General features: G+C 33.9%; 1 protein-coding gene across 1 annotated transcript in view; it reads left to right on the top strand.

The window, feature by feature from the left end:
• Positions 1-23,247, top strand: part of HACD2 (3-hydroxyacyl-CoA dehydratase 2) — an 82,532-nt gene that overhangs the window by 10,583 nt on the left and 48,702 nt on the right. Inside the window, exons 2-3 of the mRNA XM_074301419.1 lie at positions 2,362-2,479; positions 15,058-15,076. Coding sequence (XP_074157520.1) covers positions 2,362-2,479; positions 15,058-15,076 — 137 coding nt within the window. The remainder of the gene's footprint in view (positions 1-2,361; positions 2,480-15,057; positions 15,077-23,247) is intronic.

Below are 23,247 nucleotides of genomic sequence, written 5' to 3'. Positions count from 1 at the left end.
ATCACTTTTTGTTTCTAAATCATGTCATGTACCCATTTTGGCCCTGTCTTGGTGTAGGATGTTATATGGGGATCAATGCCTAGTTTCCGACATTATGTTCCAATTTTCTCAGCAGTTTTTGTCAAATAGCAAGTTCTTGTCCCAGAAATTGGAGTCTTTGGGTTTATCAAACACTAGATTACCATAGTCACTGACTATTGTGTCTTCTTATACCTAGTCTGTTTTGTTGATCTGCCACTCTGTATTCCTTAGCCAGTAGCCCTGACAATACAAAGTATGGCAAAATACAGTCCCTATTCCCAAGAAATTCACAATCTAATAGTGACAGAAAAACTGAGATATATGACATGTCAAAAACTTTTGAGAACCCATGCAGGATGATGTAGAAAATAATCTATGTAACTAAAACTGTATATACATTGGCTACAGTATATTAAGAAAGAAAAAAAAATGGAAAAGAAAGAAAAATTAAACCAAAGATGACAGTTTCAGGAGGATTTGGAAGAGGACAAAGGATATGTGCATACTCACATATATATATATATATGTCTCTCTCTATGTGTATATATATATGTTTATCAATAAAGGAATATGGTGTTAAGGCAAATATCGAGCATATAAAATGTAAATATATAAAAATGTGTGTGTGTATACGCATACACATGCATACATGTATCTTTCTTTTATTTTTCATTCTGCCTTATTAAAATCTGGAAATCTACAATGGAATTTTGTTTTGCGTTTTTTATGTTTGGTTGTTTTTGTTGATGGTTATTGGATTTAAATATTTTTTAAAAGTTATTCAAGTATAGTAAAATATTGTGTCTTGGGCCCATAAAGATATCAGTTTTTTAGATAACTGAGATTTTTATGTTTTTAACATCAAGATTTTTTTTTTTTTAATTTTAGCTACACTTGGGGAGGAGGGGAAGTATCATTACCTTTTTGTTTCTGTAATGCATTCCTTTATTGATATACATTTCCCTCCCCTATTGAACCCTCCTCTGTAATAAAGTAAACCGGTTAAGCAAAACACTTATAGATCGTTAAATATGATAGCATAATCTTTAGTGGAAAATTTTCTATTTAGAGAAAAATATTTCAATCTTTTTATGTAGATCTCTCTAAAACATATAATTCCTTGCTTTCTTATAAAGTGACTTTTTTTTTTTGCTTTTTATTTCCAAAATATATGCATAGTTTTCAATATTCACCCTTGCAAAACAAGAAAGTGATTTTAAGAGTTGGTTTATTAGGCAAATCTGATTTTAGAGAGTAGAATATATCTTATGTGTTTGTTCTGCATAACATTTATTTTTAAACCAAATTTTATTATTTTCAGTTTAAGGTTTTTTTCCTCCCATCTCACTTCCTTCAACTTCACTGTAGGGCAGTTGGGGAGGTGGATTGAAAGGTGGTACTTAGGTGATGGATAAAAAAACTTTTGAAACAAATCTGTAAGATTGAGTAAAACAAATTTCATGTTGGCCATGTCAAAAAATGTGTCTTTTTCTGGATTCTCCATCACATTTCTGTTGGGATGTGGGTAACATGCTTTATCATCAATTCTTCAGAATTATGGTTGATCATTTCATTGATCAGCAATTCTAAGTCTTTCAAAATTTCAAAATTCCAAGTCTTTCTTTCATTTTTGCAATATAACTGATATAGTATAAATTGTTTTCCTGATTTTGCTCTTTCTTCTGCATCACTTCATACCTCTTTTGCCAGTTTTCTTTGAAACTTTTATCATTTCTTATAGCAGGATAGTATTCCATTACATTCAGATGTCATAATTTGTTTTCATGTCTCTTTTTAAGTTTGGGTTGTTTCTTGTTTTTTGTTTTAGTAATCTTGTTCCTTGTTGTCAGTTGTCAATTTTTATTGTCAGTGTGCCTTTTTAGGAAATCCTCTTTCCTACTTCTAATTTGTTGCTTTTATGCGTGTTGTGAATTTGGCCATAAACTAAAATTGTTAGAAGTTTTCCTAAAGTGATAATAAAATGGTACTGAATTACAATCTGAGAAACTTTCCTGTGAGTAAAATGCATGAATCTTAATTGCATGGTCATTTTGCTCAGTTTTGCCTGCGTGGAGATCTTTTCTGGTTACTCACATTTATTGGATAAGCAAGAATATCAGTAACCTAAGTCCCAGATTGATGAAATATTGGTGGGTACACTTTGCATAATTTACACAGCAGTCTGCAGGTATTTTCCCAGTTATCATTATACAGTTTGTTGTTATTGTAGTTCAAAGGAAATACTATGGGACCTTAGGTAAGGTCTTTGGTCCTTAGTTTCTCATCTGTATCCTATCTTATATTTATGCATGCCTCTTTATTGTTTTTTTTTCCCCCTAGGTGGCTTGTTATTGCAGTTGGTCTGGTCAGAGCATATTTGGCTAAAGGTAGTTATCATAACCTTTATTATTCAATTGAAAAGCCTTTGAAATTCTTCCAGACTGGAGCCCTTTTAGAGGTAAGTTATGAACTATTTTCTTTGTTATTTATAACCATAACAAATTGTTTTTTCTAATAAAAAACAATACAAAAAAAATTTAAGGAGCCATCTTTTTTGTGTGATATTTGTCATATTAATCTTTATCTTTGAAATTTTATCTGTTAATCCAGAATGCTGCACTTAAACCACTTCTTTCAGTTTTGTAAAAATGACAAAACTCTAGTTAATTTAAACCAAAATAACTCTCTTTTGGCTAGAAGTTTTCTGTGAGTTTTGTTAGAAATCACAAAACAAGTTACTTTAGGAATTATATATATATATATATATATATATAAGTATTTTGGTACTATTAATACTTTTTTTTCATGACACTGATATCCTGAAGTAAGTATTCGGTAATGACTTGGCTCAAGATTATTAGCTTAAGGGCTATGAACAGTTCTCTGTCTTTTCTAAACAATAATTTCAAATTGCTTTCTAGAACAATTGATTCAATTTATAGCTTTTTCCACAGTGTTTCAGTGTGTCCCTCTAACATTGACCATTTTCAAATTTGTAATATCTTTGTTAATTTGATGAATGTGAGGTCAAACTTTGAAGTTATTTTAATTTTCATTTTTCTTAATCAGTTTCCCAAATTCCATCCAATCTACACTCTTCCCCTTTTTCAACTCTGGGGCCAGATTGTTGTGCTTCAATGCTCATTGACCCCATTACTCAGCAAGTATTTGCTATGCTCTGCTATGTGCCAGATACAGTGCTAGATACTAGAGATATAAAGGCAAAAATTAAGTAGAACTTGTTCTCAAGGAGCTTATATTCTTTGGGGAGAAACAACATATGCAGATATAAGCAGGAAAAAAACACATGGTAGAAGAGGGGTGTGTGTGTATGTGTATGGGTATGTACACACAATTTGGCATTTTAGGAAGCAAATGATAAATTCTTTATATATATATATAAATTTTATTCTAATAGATTTAGACAGGGTTTTGTTTTTTGTTTGTTTGTTTTGTTTTTTATGTTTTTCTGAAATATGATGTCCAGGTTTTTTGTTTGGTCATATTTCTCAGGAAATCTAATGATTGATTATTAAGTTTTCTCTCCTGAGCCTAATTTTTAGGTTATTTGTTGATAGCTGAACATTCTTTCATGCATTTCTAATTGTTCAACCTTTTGGCTTTATTCCAAATTGTATTATTATCTCATGGAATTAATTGAGTTCAGTTTGTTCTATTTACTTTTTTAGGGAGTCTGCTATCATTATAGTTCTTCCAACTTCTGTTTTAAGCTATCAGTTGTTCTTCCAGTTTTTCTTGAGCTCTAATTTCATTTTTATTTTCCTTTTTAAATCTCTTTGTTTCATTTCTTTGGGCCACTTTTGAAGTCTTTATGCCAGGTTCATTCTTCTGAAGCTCTACCTGTGCTTGTATAGAGTTATTCTATATATGGATATTCTATATATGAATATGCATAATATAGTACATTGCAAAATATTTCTTAATTGTATTCAGAATTTCTTTTTGCTATTCTGTCTCAGCTGCAATTCTTGGATTGAGACATTATGCCATAGTCTTGCTCTGTGACCTCTTTATTGTTGGATGGACTAGTCAACTGTCTTTGGTAATGTCTTCTCTGTACTCTGCTAAAGATGCAGTAAGCAACTTAGAGATGCAGCAAATGCTATGTGAGATGACTGTGATGAAGTGTGGCTCCCCTCGATTCCCAGTCAGGGAGCCAAATGATGAGGTTTGGTGTAGGTCAGGGAGTTGTGGGAACTCCCTTCTGGTCGGTGCAGATCTTTCATAAATGAATTTATGAACCTGAAAAGTTAAACTGGCAAAAGAAGTTTATTATTAGAACTGAAAGGTCAGCTTTTGCTGGCTGACTTCCTTGGTGGCAGGTCTCGACAGAGAAATAAAAATCTAGCAGAGGAGTCCTGGCAGAGAGAGAGAGAGTTTCTAACAGAGGAATCCTCTAGCAAAGAGGTTTCTAGCAGAGAAATCCTGACAGGTGAATAAGGTCTTTTTAGGGAAATAGGTAAGAAAGATAAAGAGGGAGTTAAGCTGAAAGAGAATGTCTTTCCGCAGGCCGAGAGTCCCTCGCAGGTAGCTATGCAAAGGGAAGTCCCTTGGCCTGGCATAAGTCCTGCTTTGAGGTCCTCTATTGCAAAAGATTGAGCCCAGCTGCCCCCTTTTATAATTGAAACCTTGGTTAGAAGCTGGGGGCAGCTCTTGGTGGGGGCTGGGAGCAGTTTGAGCTGGAATCATAATAGAGAATCTTGGAATTGAATAAGTGTCTCTGGGCTAATTTCCAACTCAGTTGAGTTGGACAGAATCTCAATCTCCTGCTAAGGCTAAGTAGGAATGGTCCTGGACTTAACTAGTCCCACCCAGATAACAGAATGAAACCACTTTATTTTGATTCCCTGGGGTGGATCTCTCAGGGGAGAGCTTAGTGTTCCCCCCAAAATCAGAGAGAGAGAAAAAGAAAAAATTTTGGGGCTCCCCTGTCAACTGCAATGAGGTCCTGTCTTCTGCCACTGTGTCTGGCTATTTCTTTTGTTAACTGGTGGCCCAATGATTTGCTGGCCCCAGCCTGACTCTGTGTTTCTCCTTATTCAGCTCCATCCCTAGCTGTGGAGCTTCATTCTGCTGTTTCATTGAACTGGACCTGTCTGTCTCTGCTGTGGCTCTAAGTACTTTTTTTCTTGGTGTTTTAGCTGGCTGTGAGTGTTCCCCCCAGAACTCTACTGGCTTCAAAGCCTATTTACCATAGCTCATGCAGACTTAATATCTCATTCCAGGCACTTTTACTGTCTCAGACTAGATGGGAGGATCTTATTGGTTCTCTAATCCTCTTGATCATTTTTCCATCTGGTACACTTTTTAATTCTTTCCTATTTGTGGGAGAGATAGAGACCTTGAAGATCTTTCATGTCTCCATCTTAATTATAAATGGTAATTGTCAAGGAGACCCTAATAAGCTTAGATTTCAGATAATCATTAACAATATTATTTCTACACAAGAACAGCCAGAGCATCTCATCCTCTATGAGGAATCCTTTTTTCATTTGGATTCTTCACAAGACATCTTCATGACAGTGTGTGAATACCCTTGGTGAACACATATCTTTTTGTTTTGTGCCTTGTTTGATTATGATAATCAGCTAGAGAAATATAACTGGGTACATTATAAATTCATATTATCCAATTTCTTCCAGTAAGGCAATCCTCTTATTCTCCCTAATTGGTTCCTTCTCTCACTTGTGATAGAAGCAATTATTTCCTTTCTTTTTTTTCTTTCCTCAAGTCTCCCATGCCTTTCTTTTTCCTTTTTCCTCTCAGCTGAGGTCCTCTCCTTCTAACTTTACCATAATGATTAAAGCCAATTGTTATGAGATTCCTATTTTCTCCTGTTCACCTCAAGATCCTCCCCTTCTATCTTCTACTTTTTCTTCCTTTTGCTTTCACAGTGAGGTGGCTCAGAATGCTAAGACCAACCTATCCTTTTACATGTGCCTTTCATCCCCTCCCCTTCTATCTTGTCTAACAGATTGCTACCTCATTCAGCCTCTTTTTCTAATCTTTGTCTCTCATTAATGATTCCTTCCCTACTGCCTTTCTCTATTCACTACCTCCTAGCAAGCTCTCCTTTTCCCAAACTATACTTTCTCTTCTCTCAGTTACTTTTCAGTCCTTTGCAATCTGGCTTTGACATTAAAACTGCACTGACATTCTCCATGTTTTAGTTCCTAAAGTCTAAACTTGCTTAGTCTTCATCCTGCCCAATCTATCTTCTGCGTTTGACATAGCTCCTCACTATTTCTTGACTTTCTCCTGGTTCTCTTTCCTGCCTACTCATTCTTTCTCCAGTCTCCTGTGCTGGTTCTTAATAGAGATCATGCTTACTAAGTATGGGTTGCCCAGGATTTTGTACTAGATTGCCAATTCTTTCCAATGCTATATTAACTAATATTATTGGATAAATATTTGTTCCCTTTTCATAGTTTTAAAAAAATGTATTTGTTAAACCCCAGATTAAGTTATTTTTTATTTTTATGGTTCAAAATTGTTGTTTCTCTGGCTGCATAGCCATAAGCAAATAAATCACTCAATCTCTGTCCTTTATTTCCTCTGCTATAAAATGGGAATAGTAAAGTCAGATCATGAGCATGGTTTTTCTGTTGGTTCATTGACTCTAAATAACCTCCTTTGTATTTCTAAACCTAGTTAGATTGTAGCATAATGACTTGAAAGCAATATAAGTCCTCTAGTCTTCTTATCTTCTGTCTACTGTACTTACAAATGCAAGAAAGTAAACTATTACAGATTTTTTAAAATATCCAAAAACACCGGTTTAAATTACAAAAGGGCTTTGAATTTCTTTCATTTAACTAAAGTTCCCATTCTTTGGGCATTTTGATTAACCAAATTTTTACTGTTAATTCTTTTTTTTTTCTTCTTTTTTTTTTTTTGTCTGTGACATCTTTTATTTATTTATAATAGGACGCTTTTTATTTCCAAAATACATGCAAAGATAGTTTTAACATTCACCCTTGCAGACCTTGTGTTTTTCTCTCCCTTCTCCCAATCCCCCTTCCTTAGACAGCAAGTAATCCAATATAAGTTACTGTTTGTTTTTTCTTAAAAGATATATTTTAATTATGTCTTAAAAGCTTTGAAGGTCACTAATTGTGCTCAACAGTATAGCCAATTTATAGGAGATCTCAAAATAAAATTTAGGAAACAACATTATTTATGAGGTGTAAATAGTAATTAAATTGTTTGTACAGGGGCAATTAGTTTTCATAGCAGTAATATAATCTCAGTATTCAAAATTAAACATTTTAAAAGCTTAAGATAGGTACAGAGACTAGATTGTATAATGTATAATAATAATAATATTATTACTATAGTAAGAGTTTCTTCCTTCCCCAGCACCAGAGACTGGGGTTTTTCACCTGGTAGATAGTGATAGAGGAGCTATTTCACAACTGATTACAATATAAAGACAAGGGCATTAATAAAATATATTTTCAAATAAGATAAAATCTAGTTAAATTTATAGCATTCCTCTGAACTAGCATTCTAGTAATCCTGTCAGAAAAAAAAAATGTGATTAGTATTATCTCTTTATAAGCCACATGTTCATTTTGTGATCATCTCTTCATCTTCTAGATGTTTAATTTTCCTTTATTAATAAATTCTAAATTTTTAACAAGAATCCAAGTATGGCTTGATGGCCTGTATGTTTACAGATTCTATTCTCTCCCCTTTTTTATTTTTAATATGCCATAATGCAAAGAATAATTGTATTATCATGCAAAAGATCTATAATGCTGGAGAAACTGAACAAGATAGAGATTAGAGAGTATTTAATAATTTATTTAATGGAGAGTTATACTGGAACCAAATGGAACCATGGTTTGGTCCCAGTAATATGGGTTGAGGTCCCTTTAAGATTCCTTTCTGATTCCCACCCCACCCCACCTCCCCAATCCTGGTCAAAAGCATGCTTTTGAATTCCAATGATATCCCGGCTTTCTCAGGCCCCACTGGATCTGAGCTTACTTGGGCTTTCCCAGGCCCCCACTATCTGCTCAGGTTTCCCCAGCCCCCACAAACAGCTTCTTCCTTATCTAAAAACCCATTGAATTCTATTCATTGCTAACCCTGGCCGAAACCAGCCAGGAACTTGGGACTCCACCCACCTTCAAGATTATAAAAAGGGGAACCCTGGAGCCCACTCTTTTCAGGATCCCAAACATGGCATTCTTACATCAGCCATGCCAAGGATTCCTGTCCACCCGGTGACCAGCTCTGGCCCTGGCATCTTTCTATCTTTACCCTTACTTCCAAACCCCTACAATAAACCTTTTTTTTTTTTTTAATCAGTCTTGGTTTTGGGGCCTGTAAATTCCACAGGGGACTCTGCGCCTGTCACTAGACTGCATTTAACTATGTATCCTTGCGCTGAACCAAAAGGAGTTACCCCTTACTTAATTCTCATCACCAGGGCTGAGTGAGACTATTATCTCCAAGAATCCAGCAAACAATATGAGTTCTCAATGACCTATTTACAAGGCACAGTGGGTAGACTGAGGCAGGGACGGAATCAGGGTGCTGAGAGCAGAATGGGACTCTGACAGGGTGGGGTGAGCTACCAGAGATGTAGGAGGGGCATCTTGATAACAGGGTATCTGATATTCTAATTGCTTGGGATGGGGAGAGGCATTCCGATATTCTAAAACTTAAGATCTTTTATTCTTATCAAGTATTCTGATAAAGAGGGAGGGGAGGTTTTTCAGGACTGAAAAATAGGGAAACGGAGGCAGGACTGAGTCAGGATAATTGTCTCCATTGAAAGCTTTGAACAGAAACGTTTTTTGACTTATGTTTGGAAAGTGGCAGCATGGAAACAGTACATATTAAAGCATACTTACACCTCTTTTTTAAGTAATTAGTATTGTGGTTATTTTGTGGTTTCAATGAGAACTCCCAAATTTATCCACAGGCCTAGTAATCAAGTTGCTAACTTTTCATTGTAAATGGAGGAGGAAATGGTTGATGTAACATCAGTTTTGAGTTACATAAAATTCCCACTAAACAGGAAATATTGTGGGTAAGACATTTCAGTATTTTGTACCTTCTAACCAAAATTATTTTTATAGTATCCTACTATAGTAAATCCAGGTTTGCTTTAGTATGGACAGAAGACAATTTGGAAGTAAACTTAAGAAATGGTGCTTTAGAAAAATCACTAAACTTGGAATCATAAGATTTAAGTGTATTCTTAGCTATGCCACTTAATTGTAACATTTAGGAGTAATTACTTATTCCTTGTGCGTCTGTTTCCTCATCTATAAAATGAGGGAATTGAAATAATTGCATTTTGTAAGATTTCTTGTTGCTTTATGGGGGCAAGATGCATAATGCCTACCTACATGTACATGTAGTTACTGGGTCAGATCGTTAAAGCTTCATCATATCTCCACATAGCGGAAACCTCTTACTTTTCACACATAGCGGAAACCTCTTACTTTTCATACTTAAGCCCTTTCTTCAGACTTTCCATCTAATGCTACAGAACTGAGTGAAAGCTACCACATTTTACCTAAAGCTTTTTTTTTTTTTTTTTAATAATAACTGGATTTATTACCTTCCATTGAGCATAGGCTTGCCATAATTCCAGTTTCTCTTGAAGGAGAGGTCTGTATTTGTCTGTATTAATAGGAACATCCTTGATTAAGATAATAATTAATATTTATGTACATATCTTTTATATAAACTGTAATAGGTAAAATTAAGTTACACTGAGGCACAAAGTTCTGAGCACAGTTTATTAGTAAAGTATGAATTTACCAATAATATCTCAGCTTCCCCAACAAAGCTAAGACTCTGAATGAGGGGACTAATTCTCTTTTATAGTTTTAAGGAGTGCAGAAAATAGGAAGGCTATCATCATAGATGGAAAAAAATATGATTGATTGGAAATTGGGAATGAAGGCTAGCAATAACCCCCTCCTTCCCTTCTGTTAGTAAAAAATATTCACTGTTTGAATCCAGCTACATCTGCAAGGATTGAGATAGCAAACCATACTTCTGTGGCTAACAAATTAGACATCCTTGAAAAATAGTTTGATGATACGAAAGATACTTGACTCAACTTTCTGGTGTTCACTTGCCTCCTTCAAGGGTAACAGATTTTCTTGACATAAGGATAGAACAGTGATTAACAGGAGAACTGGATTTCTAAACATAACTAATTACAGGCTAGCTGAATTCCTGAATTTGAAAAACAAAGAATCATGATTTAAACAACTATAGGACAAAATCAATTAGCTATAAGTAGAATGAAGTAAAAAAAAAAAAATCAATGATTATTTCAATTCATATGTAATACACATATGTACACACATATATGTACACATACATATAAATATATAGTTCATAAGATTATATACTTATATATGTACACATGTGTATTGTATATACATGTGTGTATATGTAGTGTGTAAAATATATTTTAATGATATTTAAAATGTATATGTTACATAAAATGAACAGGTTAAACAAGATAATTATATATGTCTATGTGCAATAGCACTGATAGGATAGAGTGAAATAGTGGTCAAAATGATGTTTAAAGATGTAATAAAGCAATAAAACTTTCGCTTTTCTTCTGAATAACTTAAAAAGTCCCTCTCCCCACTCCACCCTTAATAAAGATTTTCTTTTTCTACAAATCATTTTTTCCATTCAATTTAGCAAATTTTAAGCATTGTGTCTTCTGTGCTTTTTAATATACTGATTTCCAGGTAGAACAACTAAGTAGACCTTGGCTACAAGCAACTTAGGGTTTCAGAGTGAAGATAGATAAATATAATGATAGTAGTAGTAATAATAGTAGTTAATATTTATAGAACTTTAAGATTTACAAAGTACTCATTTATTGATCTTCACAAAAGTATTTGAGGTAAGAGCCATTATTAGCATTCTTTTATAGATGAGCAAACTGAGGTTAAGAAATATAAATGACTTGCCCAGGGTCACATAGTTGCCATATGTCAAAAGCTGTAATTGAACCCAGGCTTCAAGGTCATTTCTATTGATCATTACTTAAACTTAGTAATAGTTTGAAATTTAAAGGAAATTTATAATGCTGTGCTCCAAAACTGAATTTGAATCTATTACATGGAACCTTTAAAATGTAGTGAGATCTTGAGAAGATTGATTGGTAATTTGCTCTCTGCCCAATATGTAGAGGCTGAGATAAAACTGTTTTTATTTTGTTATATTAATAACAAATTAATAAAATAAGATAGTCCGAGGATCCATCCCAAGAGTTTCAGGGCCCAAGTGATATTTACTGTCATGGAATTAAGCCAGTAATTGAGAACAAGGAAAATCACAAGATTCCTATGGATTGTAGTCAGCTTAGTTTGGCTAGTGAAATTGGGAAGATGTGGATTAACTAGAAATAAACGCAAAGTAAAGAAAATACCAACAGAGATTGAGAAAAGCCCAGATTAGAGCTCCAGTGGGAGCTAAGAAAGGAAGCTGCCTAGTTTGTTGTAGTTTGTGCCTAAAACTGGAAAGAGGCTTAGAGAAGGGGACTTCTTGAAGGGTCCTTTCTGCTAGAATAAAGGAAGGCATTGATCAAACATTTACTGTATGCCATGTACTGTGCTAAGTGCTGGAAATGACAAAATAGAACCCAATAAAATAATCCCTGCCTTCAAGGAGCTTTCATTCTAATAGCAGTCTGTAAAGGCAAGCCAATTAGAAAAAGGAAGATATTGGGCAATAGTTTTCGTGGCAGTATGTTGTGGAAATGAATGGTATGATGTTCCAGGGGGAATAAAGTGAAAGGTCAGCTATCAGAGCCCAGAATCCTGGGACAAAATTTGATTTCTGGTAGGAAGAGATGGTCCAGAGTTCAATAAGATATTTAAACAGAGATAATTTTATCAATAAAGGTCAGACTCACCTGTATACTCCAGTAAATTTTACTTTAGGCAAATCAACCAGGAATTTCGAAGACAGATTAAGAGAATAGAATTTTCATGGGGCAAAGACCTGAAGCCTATGGAGATAATAACCCTTGAGAAAAAAAAAGGTGGGAAGTAGGAGGGTAAGATCCCCAGGATGATACTATCCAGAGTTGACACTATGTACCTTAAATCTTGTATTCTGTAGAATACAGTACTGTGGGAGAAAAATGACTAAATTTAAGTTCCAATAACAGAAAAGTTGACACCTGTAGCCATGCAAAACAGATCCATAGCAAGGGAGTCAAAATTGAGCTGTCATAAAAGGTAAGACTTGCCAGAAAAATGTCAGACCTGGAGGGAAGAAGGAGCTCAGAAAGGAAGCTGCTTAGTTGGTTGCAGTTTGTGCTTAAAATCAAAATTAAGACATAAAACTCTTTATAACTTATAAACTTAAATCATTTGTTGTTAGTCTGTTTCCCTTATAGTGCTTTGTAGTAAATCTTCCTTTGTTATAGCAGAGAGGATGACCTGTTCCTATCAAAGAATAGGGAAAATTGACTGTGGGTAAGAGGAGGTCCAAGGAAAATGGATATTTTTTCCATCAATGGAAAATGAGTGTCTGCTTATTTGGGACCTCAGGAAGGTAGTGGTAAAAAGGTCATTGAGCTAGATTATATCTGTTATCTCTTCTTGCTATAAATCTTTGATCCTCTCAGTATCACAAGAAATTTTATATTTTTGTTAATACAGAAATAGAAAGTTGGTAGTTTGTTTTGGGGAGTTTACATGGGATGATTTTTAATCTGTTTGCCTTCTAGACAGTCAATAAGTATTCATCAAGTTATGTGCCAGACATTATGCCAGGCTTTGATATTTAATCTCTGAGGTGTAATGATCTATATGTAACCTATCCTCCATAAATCCTTTCCTGACATCTTCCTCCTAGTTATTAGTATTCTCTACTTCTTTGAGGCAGGATAGTGGTTATCTAATAGTATTATCTCCCCAAATGCTTTGTATAAACTTTATATCATATATCAACTTAATCTTTGTTTAGTAAATTGCTTAAAGTTGAAATGTAAATAGTAAGTTTTTTTGTATGGAAGACCCTATTTTTGCAGAAGTCTAAGATTACTCTTAATTCTCAGTATATTTCTGTTAACAAGATGGTGGAATTCTTTCTTTTTTTTTTTTTTTTTTTTTAAACCTTATTCATTTAATATAAAGTCACTGTTTTTCTGTTTGATGTTTGTCTTTTCTTTATTGGGAAGTCAGGGGAAAAGGTTAGGGACAATTTAAAATTAGGTACTTCATTAAACTGGTCCATTTTGTGTGTGTGTGTGTGTGTGTGTGTGTGTGTGTGTGTGTCTGGGATGACTGGGGCATAGGGACACTGTAATAAATTAAAACATTGGATTTGGAATCTAAAGACTAGTTCTGCTACTTAGTACTCATATGTCATTCATTAAGTCACATAACAAATTAAAGGGGTTGGAGTAGATAACTTTCAAATTCTGAATCTGTGACCCTTAAGATTTTAGGGTGCTTGCACATCTAGTACTGGAATTTACTAGGACAAAAGTGACTGGGATAGGTGCAGTATCATGTACTGGATCAGTGTCCATCTCTTGCCCCTTATGTATGTATGTCTCCAAGGATCGTTCCTAGATCTTCTTTTCTCTTTTTATATTCTCTCCATTAATTATTTCATGTGTTCTTATTCCAATGGAGAAGACTCCTAAATCTGTATAACTAGTATTAATCTTTTTATGTAAAGTTTCCTGTTGTCATTGGAGTTAGTATCTTCAGCTGCCCACTGGACATCTCTACCTGAAAATCCTTTCAACATCTCAAATTTCATATTCTTCAAATTGGAAATGATCATAGCTGTTCCCCAGTATATATCCCTGTGTACTTCTCCAAACTTTCCTTTTTCTACTCACCCAAGTACACATCATCCGTCATTTAAATCTTTCCTTTCTTTCACCCATCAGTTTCAGCTAGTTATAAAGTCTTGTCAGTTCTACATGACATTTCAAGCATTCATCTCTCATCTCTCCACTTACACTGTAATTTATTTCTTCATTATCGTTTGCTTGGGCTACAGTTATAGTTTCTCAGGTGGTCATTGTACTTTCCATTCTCTTCTGCTCCAATTTGTCTGCCACTCAGTTGCCAAAGTGAGCTTTCACACAAATTTGACCACGTCATTCAAAGGTTCCCCATAGGCACTGGAATAAAAACCAGATTTCCCAGCCTGACATTCAAGGTCCTCTGCAAGCTAGCTTCTGCTCTAAATTCCACCTCTATTTCAGACTTCTTTAATAGCAAAATTGTACCATTCATTAACTGTTAACCTGAACTCCATGCTCTGAGCAGATTGTCTTCCATGCCTGGAACATTAGAAGTACTGATTAGTACTTAAGAAGGCTCATTGGATTTGGAGTTAAAAATCTTGGCTTTAAATCTTAATACTTACTGCTTAGGTGACCTTAAACAAATTAATTAGATTCTCTGTGACTCACTTTCTTTATCTGTAAAATTGAGACAATCTCTAAAGTTATTTTCTGCTTTATGTCTTATGATACTTCTCATCTCTATGTCTCAGATATCTTTTATCTTCCTTTGAAAATCATCTTAGGTGACAGTTCCTTTGGGAATCCTTCCCAATTTGTTAGTATTGTTTTCTTCCTTCAATTTTTAAAAATTTTTATTTGAAGATAGGAACTGTATTATTTCTGGTACCTTTTTAATATTGAATTAAATTTAAATGTTCTTGCCAGATTTCCTGTTACATCAGTGAGTAAGAAATGCAATGCCTGAGTATAATTATTATGTAAATATAATATGCTAGAGAGAGTTTAGTTGAGATTAACTAAAAGAACATGTAAAGGGATTAATCATTAGGAAATCTACATTAATCAGTATTCAGTATAATTTTTTTAAAAAAAGTTATCTGGAAAAGATATCACATATAAGCCTATACTCCAGTTTTAAAATGGAATATCAGAGTCTTTTGTTTACATTGTTACTAGTAACATAACTGAAAAACCTCTACTCAAAACTCTCACTAATGTTTCTTTTTTATTTTTTTTTCTAGATTTTACACTGTGCTATAGGTAAGTATGGAATTTTTTCTCTAATGGTTTTAAGTTTTTAAAAATTAAGACATAATAGAATTTTCCATTTATTTGAGTAATTTTAAGAAAACCAAAAACCATTTATAAGTGTGAAAAATTAAGCATATAGTTTGGGGTTTCTGAAATCATAGTTACTTTTTGAATGCCAGTATTGAGTATACTGGCATTAAACTAACCAGTCACCTTTCCCTGGTGACTGACACATCCTGGGTTTTCAGGGACAATTTCAAGAAAAGAAAACATACTTTTAAAAATAATTATATACACATTTTTTCTATTACATATACAACCAATTTTTAACACTTATTTTTTAAAATTTTGAGTTCCAAATTCTCTGAGCAGTTTGATATAGGTTATACATGTATAGTCATGCAAACAGATTTCTTCTCTATTAGCCCATGTTGTAAAAAAAAAAACACAAACCTAAAAAACCCCAAGAAAAATGAAGTATAAAAAAAAAGTGTGCTTCACTTTGCATTTCAGTTCCATCAGTTCTTTCTCTGGCAGTAGATAACTTTTTTTTTTTTTTTTTTTTTTTTTTTTAATCATAAGTCCTTTGCAGTTTACTTGGATTATGATGTTTCTAAAGTATAGCTAAGTCATTCACAAATGGTCATCATGCAATATTGCTGTTGTATCTCTTAGTTGTGTTCATTTCACATTGTATTAGTTCATATATGGCTTCCCAGGTTTGTCATTTATTATAGCACAATAGTATTCCATCACAATCATATACTACAACTTGTTTAAGCCATTCCCCAGTTGATGGACACATTCTCAATTTCCAGTACTTTGCCACCACAAAAAGAGTTGCTATAAATGTAGCTGTACCTTTAGGATGTTTGTCTTTGATCTCTTTGGGATACAGGCTTAGTAGCAGTATTGCTGGATCAAAAAGTATATACAATTTTATAGTTTTTTGGGCATAGTTCGAAATTGTTCTCCAGAATGATTGAATCTGTTCACAACTCCAACAATTCTTTAATGTCCTAATTTTTCTACATCCCCTCTAATATTTGTTATTTCCTTTTTCATATTAGCCAGTCTGATAGGAGTGAAGTGATACTTCAGAATTGTTTTAATTTACATTTCTCTAATCAGTACTGAGTTAGAGCATTTTTTCAAGACTACAGATAGCTTTGATTTCTTCTGAAAATTTCCTGTTCATATCCTTTGACCATTTAATTGAAAAATGATTTCTGTCCTCATAGATATGACTCAGTTCTCAATATATTTGAGAAATGAGATGTTTATCAGAGAAACTTGCTGTAAAAATTTTCCCCAGTAGAAAAAATATTTTAATGAGGCTTTGTGAAAGAAATGTCCTTTGCTTTTATGATTCAATTTCTTCATTGAGAAACTGTGACCATTATCCTTGGTAGAGGCAGTAATTGAGGGGCAATGGTAAATGGGGCAAGAGCTAGATCAGGAATCATAGTGTCAATATTAAGTAAAACTTGTTTGTGCCTCACTTTCCTTATCTGTAAAATGACCATAATAAAACCTTCCTAACAAGCTACTAGGGTTGTTGTATATATCACATGAAATAATATAACATATATATCCTTTTGAAAATTTAAAGGACAAGGCAAAAGTAAGAATACTTTTTTTTCATCTTTGCAAAACCTTGTGTTCTAAATTTTTCTCTTTCTCTCTCTGCCCCTTCTTTTCTTTTTTTTAAAAATTATACTTTATTTTTTTATTAATTTTATAATTATAACTCTTTTTTTTGATAGTACATATGCATGGGTAATTTTTTACAACATTATCCCTTGCATTCACTTCTGTTCCAAATTTTCCCCTCCTTTCCTCCCTCCCTCCCCTAGATGGCAGACAGTCCCATACATGTTAAATGTGTTATAGTATATCCTAGATACAATATATGTGTGCAGAACCAAATTTCTTGTTGCACAGGAAGAACTGGATTCAGAAGGTAAAAACAACCTGGGAAGAAAAACAAAAATGCAAACAGTTTACACTCATTTCCCAGTGTTCCTTTTCTGGATGTAGCTGATTCTGTCCATCATTGATCAATTGGAACTGAATTAGATCTTCTCTTTGTTGAAGATATCCACTTCCATCAGAATACATCCTCATACAGTATTGTTGTTGAAGTGTATAATGATCTCTTGGTTCTGCTCATTTCCCTCAGCATCAGTTCATGTAAGTCTCTCCAAGCCTCTCTGTATTCATCCTGCTGGTCATTTAGTAAGAATATCTTTAATATATTTTTTATTGAGGGAAATCATTATAATTCTGGAAAATTATATGCTTTATTAACCTATGTGATTTCTTTGAGGTATTAATAAGCATGTGAATAAAGGAAATCAGTAGATATCTTTTATTTGTCCTAAATATTGACCAACAACAAAGCTGTGAGTTTACATAGACGATGTTCAATCTCAGGAACTTCTCAATAGTAGCCATGCTTTCTTTTTGACCTATGCCCTTTTCAGAATTTCCTTAGAAACATCAGAATATGACTTATTTCTAAATTTCCATAGCAAAAGGAAGATAGCCTATGCAAGCACTCAGGCTAACAGTATATTGAGTGTATGTTACCTTTTTTTTTTTTTTTTTTTAAACCCCAACCAAAAAAGCACCAGAGTTCATAAACAAGATCTTTCCTTTGTGATAGCTATCTATCATTCTGGGATTAACTCCATTCTCCCTCTTCCCCCCACCAGCCTCTTGTCAAAAGGAAAGAACTTGAGGTTCCTAGAGAGTAAAGTACCCTTCTGGTAAGACTCCTGCCTGAGGGTCCTACATACTATAGAATCCTAACTTAGAACTATATCCTGGATTCTTACCAAACACACATACTCCTTCCAAGAAGTAACTCAGAATTGCTGGAAAGTTAAACAGCCTTTCTTTCCAATGAGCCTCCTATTTCCCTAGGATTTTTATTATCTTCCAGACCAAAATACTATCCTGAGGTTGTCTTGTGAGGTAAATGTATTTGATACCATCAGAGTCTTTCAGACCATCAATTCCACATAAAACTCACTATTACCAGTGAAGAACAAAGTCCAGTTTGCTCCTTGGGGCAATAGTTCCTCTGCTGATGTAGCAATTTCTCTATAGTATAGTGTTCCTTAAGATTATAAGGTTGATCAGACTTCCGTTCTAGAAAACCTAATCCTAGAATATGGTTGTTTTCCTTGTCAGATATTCAGTCTTGTCTAGCTCTAGGCCCTTCTTTCTACCACTCTCTTCAAATCTGTACAAGTTCATGTTCTTTGTTCCATGACAATATCTATTCATCTCATTCCCCACTGTCCTGTTCTTCTTTTGCCTTCACTCTTTGCCAGCATCAGTCTTTTCCAATGAGATCTGTCTTTTCTTCACGTGACCAAAGTATTTAAGTTTCAGTTTCAATATTTGCCCTTCCAGTGAATAGCCTGAATTAATTTTTTAAAGTATTGGCTGATTTGATATCCTTGCTGTCCAAGGGACTCTCAAAAGACTTCTCCAGCATTACAGTTCAACCGTGATATCCAACACTAACAATTATACATTGCTACTAGAAAAACTGTAGTTTTGACTATATAGAGCTTTCTTTCTAGGAAGCAATTATCTTTTAATTTCATGGCTTCAGTTGCCATCTACAGTGATCTTTGAGCTCAAGAATATAAAATCTGACACAGCTTCTCTTTCTTCTCCCTCTGAATTCCAGGAAATGATAGAATCAGTTGCCAAGATAATAGTTTGTTTTTTGTTTTTTTTTAATATTGAACTTTAAACCAGCTTTTATAGTCTCCTTTTTTATTTTCATCAAGAGGCTTCTTAATTTTTCTCCTTTTTCTTTCTTTCTGTCATTGGAATGATATTATCTGAGGTTGTTGATACTTCTCTAGGCTTTTGATTCATTTAATATGGCATTTTGCATGGTGTAGTTTGCATATAAGTTAAATAAATAACAATATTATAGCCTTGTTGTACTTTTCCAATCTTAAACTGATCCCTTGTGCCAGTTTTGGTTGTAACTATTGTTTCTTGACCCACATACAGGGTCCTCAGAAAATAAGATGATCTGGTGCTCTCATTTCTTTGAGTTGTGATCCACAAAATCAAAGCCTTTAATGATTTATCAGTGAAGCAGAAATAGATGTTTTTCTAGAGAGTATTGGCAATTTGATCTCTAGTTCCTCTGCCTCTTCAGAAACCAGCTGGTAATTCTCCACTCATGTATTGCTGAAGCCAAGCTTGCATAGTATTAAGTGTAACCTTGGTGGCATGTGAGATAAGTGAGATTCTTTGGTAATTTGAACGTTCCTTGAGATTTCCTTAGGAATGGGACATAAACTGATCTTTTCCAATACAGTGGTCACTGTTGTGTTTTCAAATTTGCTGGCATATTGAGTACAGCATTTTAACAGCATCTTTTTAAATATCTCAGCTGGAATTCCATTATCTTCAGTAGGCTTATTGTTAGCAATGCTTCCTAAAACATACTCCAAAGTGGGAAGAATCTGGTTAGCCCTCATTATTGTCCCTTTCTCTCATTCTTACCCTTTTAAAAGGCCATGTGCAAAGATTTATATATGATACATGAATAAGGTGAGAATCATCTTTAGTATGATTTCCCGGGCAACTCAAGATAAGACAATGATTTCATACCTTATTCAGAAAATAGCATGAGTTGTCTGGACAGAGTCCTTATTAATGGGAAGTGAGAACTTTTTACACCATACATAAAAATACAAATATTCTAGAATATTTGTCATCATCAATGAAAACAGTAAGGACTTAGGGAAAACTGGAGTGCGTCCATTTCATATGAAAAGAGTTCCAGCCAAATTTTGCACAAACTAAGGATATTTACATGAAGAGCTTTTAAAAAAAATTTCCTGATGGTTGAAATATTTTCAACAAAACCTCTTATGCAAGCATGCCTTATTTTCAGCTAAACTCCTCCAAACCCTGTCATGCCTCCCTGAGATTTAGGAGATCTGTTATTAAAGTTCTTTCACTTTTTTGGAATGAAATTCATATTTTATTAAAGAGATTCCCAAAAATTTGTTTTAAAAATATTCTTTTTTTCTTCTTGGATCCTATTAACATTATTCAGAACTTTTTTCTCCAAGCAGCTTACAAGTTTAATTTTGAAATAAGGATTTATTTCTCCTCAGCTTTCATATAATAGCTTGTCATTTAGAACTTTTTAGAGAGAACCTTGAGATGTCTTCACTTTGCATACTCATGACAGTGAAATATCTTGGAGATAATGATAGATTTTATTCATTTTCCAAAACTATTAGAGTCAATTCTGTCCCAAAAAGGTGTTGTCATTGTATAGGAGCATTCATTTTCATTTCCCTTTCTCTTAAAATAATTCCACTTTTTCATGATGTATGACTTGTTACTCTTAGTATCACTTAGGGCCTTGGTACCAGTTATAACGAAAGTTGTGTAGAAAGAGTGCAAGATGGCAGAAGGGGGTCTCCAAATAAAATCTATAAGGTGCAAGAATATTTCATGTGAAAAATGGACTTTTCCTTTGAAATGAGATCCTAATGCTTTGCCACAATTAATGGAATTTTTCTCCTTAAGTTGAAAATGAAAAGATTGAAAAAAAAAATTGCAATCTTTATTCATTTGTGTTTTCTAAAGTGCTCAGTGGAATAGGTTAATAAATTGACTACTTTTATGGTGGCTTTTGTTTTTTGATGAGTTAGTAGACTGAGAGAAGAATCATGCTTTGTGTAAGTCATTCAGATTTCCTAGACTTAAGTTCCTCATGTGTACATTGAGTTTACACACGAGGAAACTGAGGCTTATTGTTTTACTCACTAGTAAAGAAGTAAAATTGGATTCTAGGTCTTCTTTAATTTTGTGCTTTTTCTTTCATCACACCATTCTTCCTATCCAATGGGACTGTGTAAAGCTCTTTGCAACCTTAAAATGCTATGTAAATAAGGAGAAATTAAAAATATGAACAATGTTGATACCAGTGTTGACAGACCTTTTCAGAGAAATTGAAGGGGGCATCCCTTGGATTTCAATAAGAAAAAGCCATTGGAATATTGTTCTATAAAAAATAATCAGCAAAATGATTTTCAGAAAGTCTTGGAGAGATTTACGTGAACTGATGCTAAGTGAAGTGAGTAGAACCAGGAGAACATGATTCACAGCAGCAATAAGGTTATGTGATATCAATTCTGATGGATGTGCCTCTTTTCAGTAGTGAGATGATTCAGACTATGGTTTTGTAATGGAGAAAGCGATCTGCACCCAGCAAGAGGACTGTGGGGACTGGGTGTGTATCACTACGTAGTATTTTCACTTTTGTTGTTTGCTTGCGTTTTGTTTTCTTTCTCATTTTTTCCTTTTTGATCTGATTTTTCTTGTTCAGCATAATTGTGGAAATATGTATAGAAGAATCTCACATGTTTAATATACATTGGATTACTTACTGTCTAGAGAAAGGGGTAGGAGGAAAGGAGGGAGAAAAAATTTAGAATGCAATGTTTTTGTAAGAATGAATGTTGAAAACTATGCATATGTTTTGAAAATAAAAAGCTTTATAAAAATTTTTTTTAAAGTCAGATGATCAAAAAAGGAATCAGCATAGATGATGCATCTGATTTTGTTTGTTCTTTTTTTTAAATATGATCTTTAATGTTTAGTTCATGCATACAGTTTGAATTTTTTGTAACCTATGGTGTAATAAGTTCATCTAGAGTCTAGACTCTAAAATAAAGACCAATTTCTAACAAAAAAAAAACATTAAGGGGAAACCAAAATTCATTAATTTATTTGACAAATATTAAGCATTAGTTTTGTGATATGCATGCTTTAAACTAAGGATTTGGGTGAGACACTAAGATAAATATAGAAAGATTCATTCCTGTCCTTCTCAGGAAAGTTGTTGAGGAAAGTCCTCTGAATTTAAGCTAAACTTTAGCTTGTTACCCCCTGGCAAATAGCAGCCATAAATATGGAGCAAAAACACTATAGAAGGAGTTTCCAGAGCAGCCTCCAGGAAAGTTAGGTGGTTATTGGTTCTGCTGGTAGGCAATTGTTTGGCAACAAAAGGACAATGTAAAAGACTTGAAGCAGAATGGCCAAAGAAACCAAAAACCTAACTTTGTTTCCCGTAGGGTGGATTTACTCATTTTTGCCACTAGATGGTAGAATTGTATTAGTAATGGGAGATGATTCCTAATCAACTGCTGAAAATAGCTAAAACTACCGAATAAGGAGATTGGCACACTATTGGAATAATGACTGCAAATTTGGTATATCTAGGGACTCTCTTGTTGGTGGACAGGAAAAAGGGGAAAGTATAGTGTGAGAAGCAAAATGCTGTACAAGGGGATAGGCAAACTGGAATTCAGAACAATTAGCTTCTCTGAACTTGAGCTTCTTTCAACTCTTAACTATGATCCTAAGTCATTTTCAGCATAATTAATTATTAATTACATGTGCTATCTGTTGATTATTTAAAATTTTTTTTCTGAAGATTTCCTAAAAATTGACCTGAGGGACTTCCCTTTTCTGTAAAATGAATAAGTTGGATAGAGTAACCTAAAACAAGAACTAGTTTGGGAATTTTAAAATATGGGTTCAGATGAAAGCTCTGCCATACTATCTATATTAAGGATGTTCTTCATCTGTAAAATGAAGAAAGGAATGAGTTTAATGTTCCTGGAGCTCTAAATTCAATGATTTCTATGATCTCCCAAGTTTCCTATAAATTTTAAAATATTTATTATAACTAAGTTTTGTTTTCTTCAGAACCCAAGAGTGTTAAAGCTACTGAAGCAAGCTAGTGCCATCTAATGAGGGACCAAAATACATAGAATTGACCTAAAATAGAAGGCTCTCCAGGACAAAGGTTCTTAATTTTTATTTTAAAAAATTATTTATTTGGTTTTTTTTTGTTGTTGTTGTTGTTTCTTATTCCTTTTCTGACCAGAAACATTTACTAAGAGCACACTATTTGTTAGGCAATGTGGCTACAAAAACAAAAAATTAGGGGCCAAGAAATTTATGTTCTTCTTAACACTATTTCACTAACTTCCTGTGATATTGAACTCAGAGCCTCAGTTAACTTTGTGTCAAATGGAAAAGTTCATCCACTGCCTGCCTGCCTTTCTTTTGATAGTTTCTTGTATCAGCTGCTTTCTCATGTGCAGATCTCTTCT

Source organism: Sminthopsis crassicaudata, chromosome 3 (assembly GCF_048593235.1).
Source record: "Sminthopsis crassicaudata isolate SCR6 chromosome 3, ASM4859323v1, whole genome shotgun sequence".
Taxonomy (NCBI): Eukaryota; Metazoa; Chordata; class Mammalia; order Dasyuromorphia; family Dasyuridae; genus Sminthopsis; species Sminthopsis crassicaudata.
Note: the sequence above shows the minus strand (reverse complement) of the source record. Positions and strands in the feature narration are given on the sequence as shown.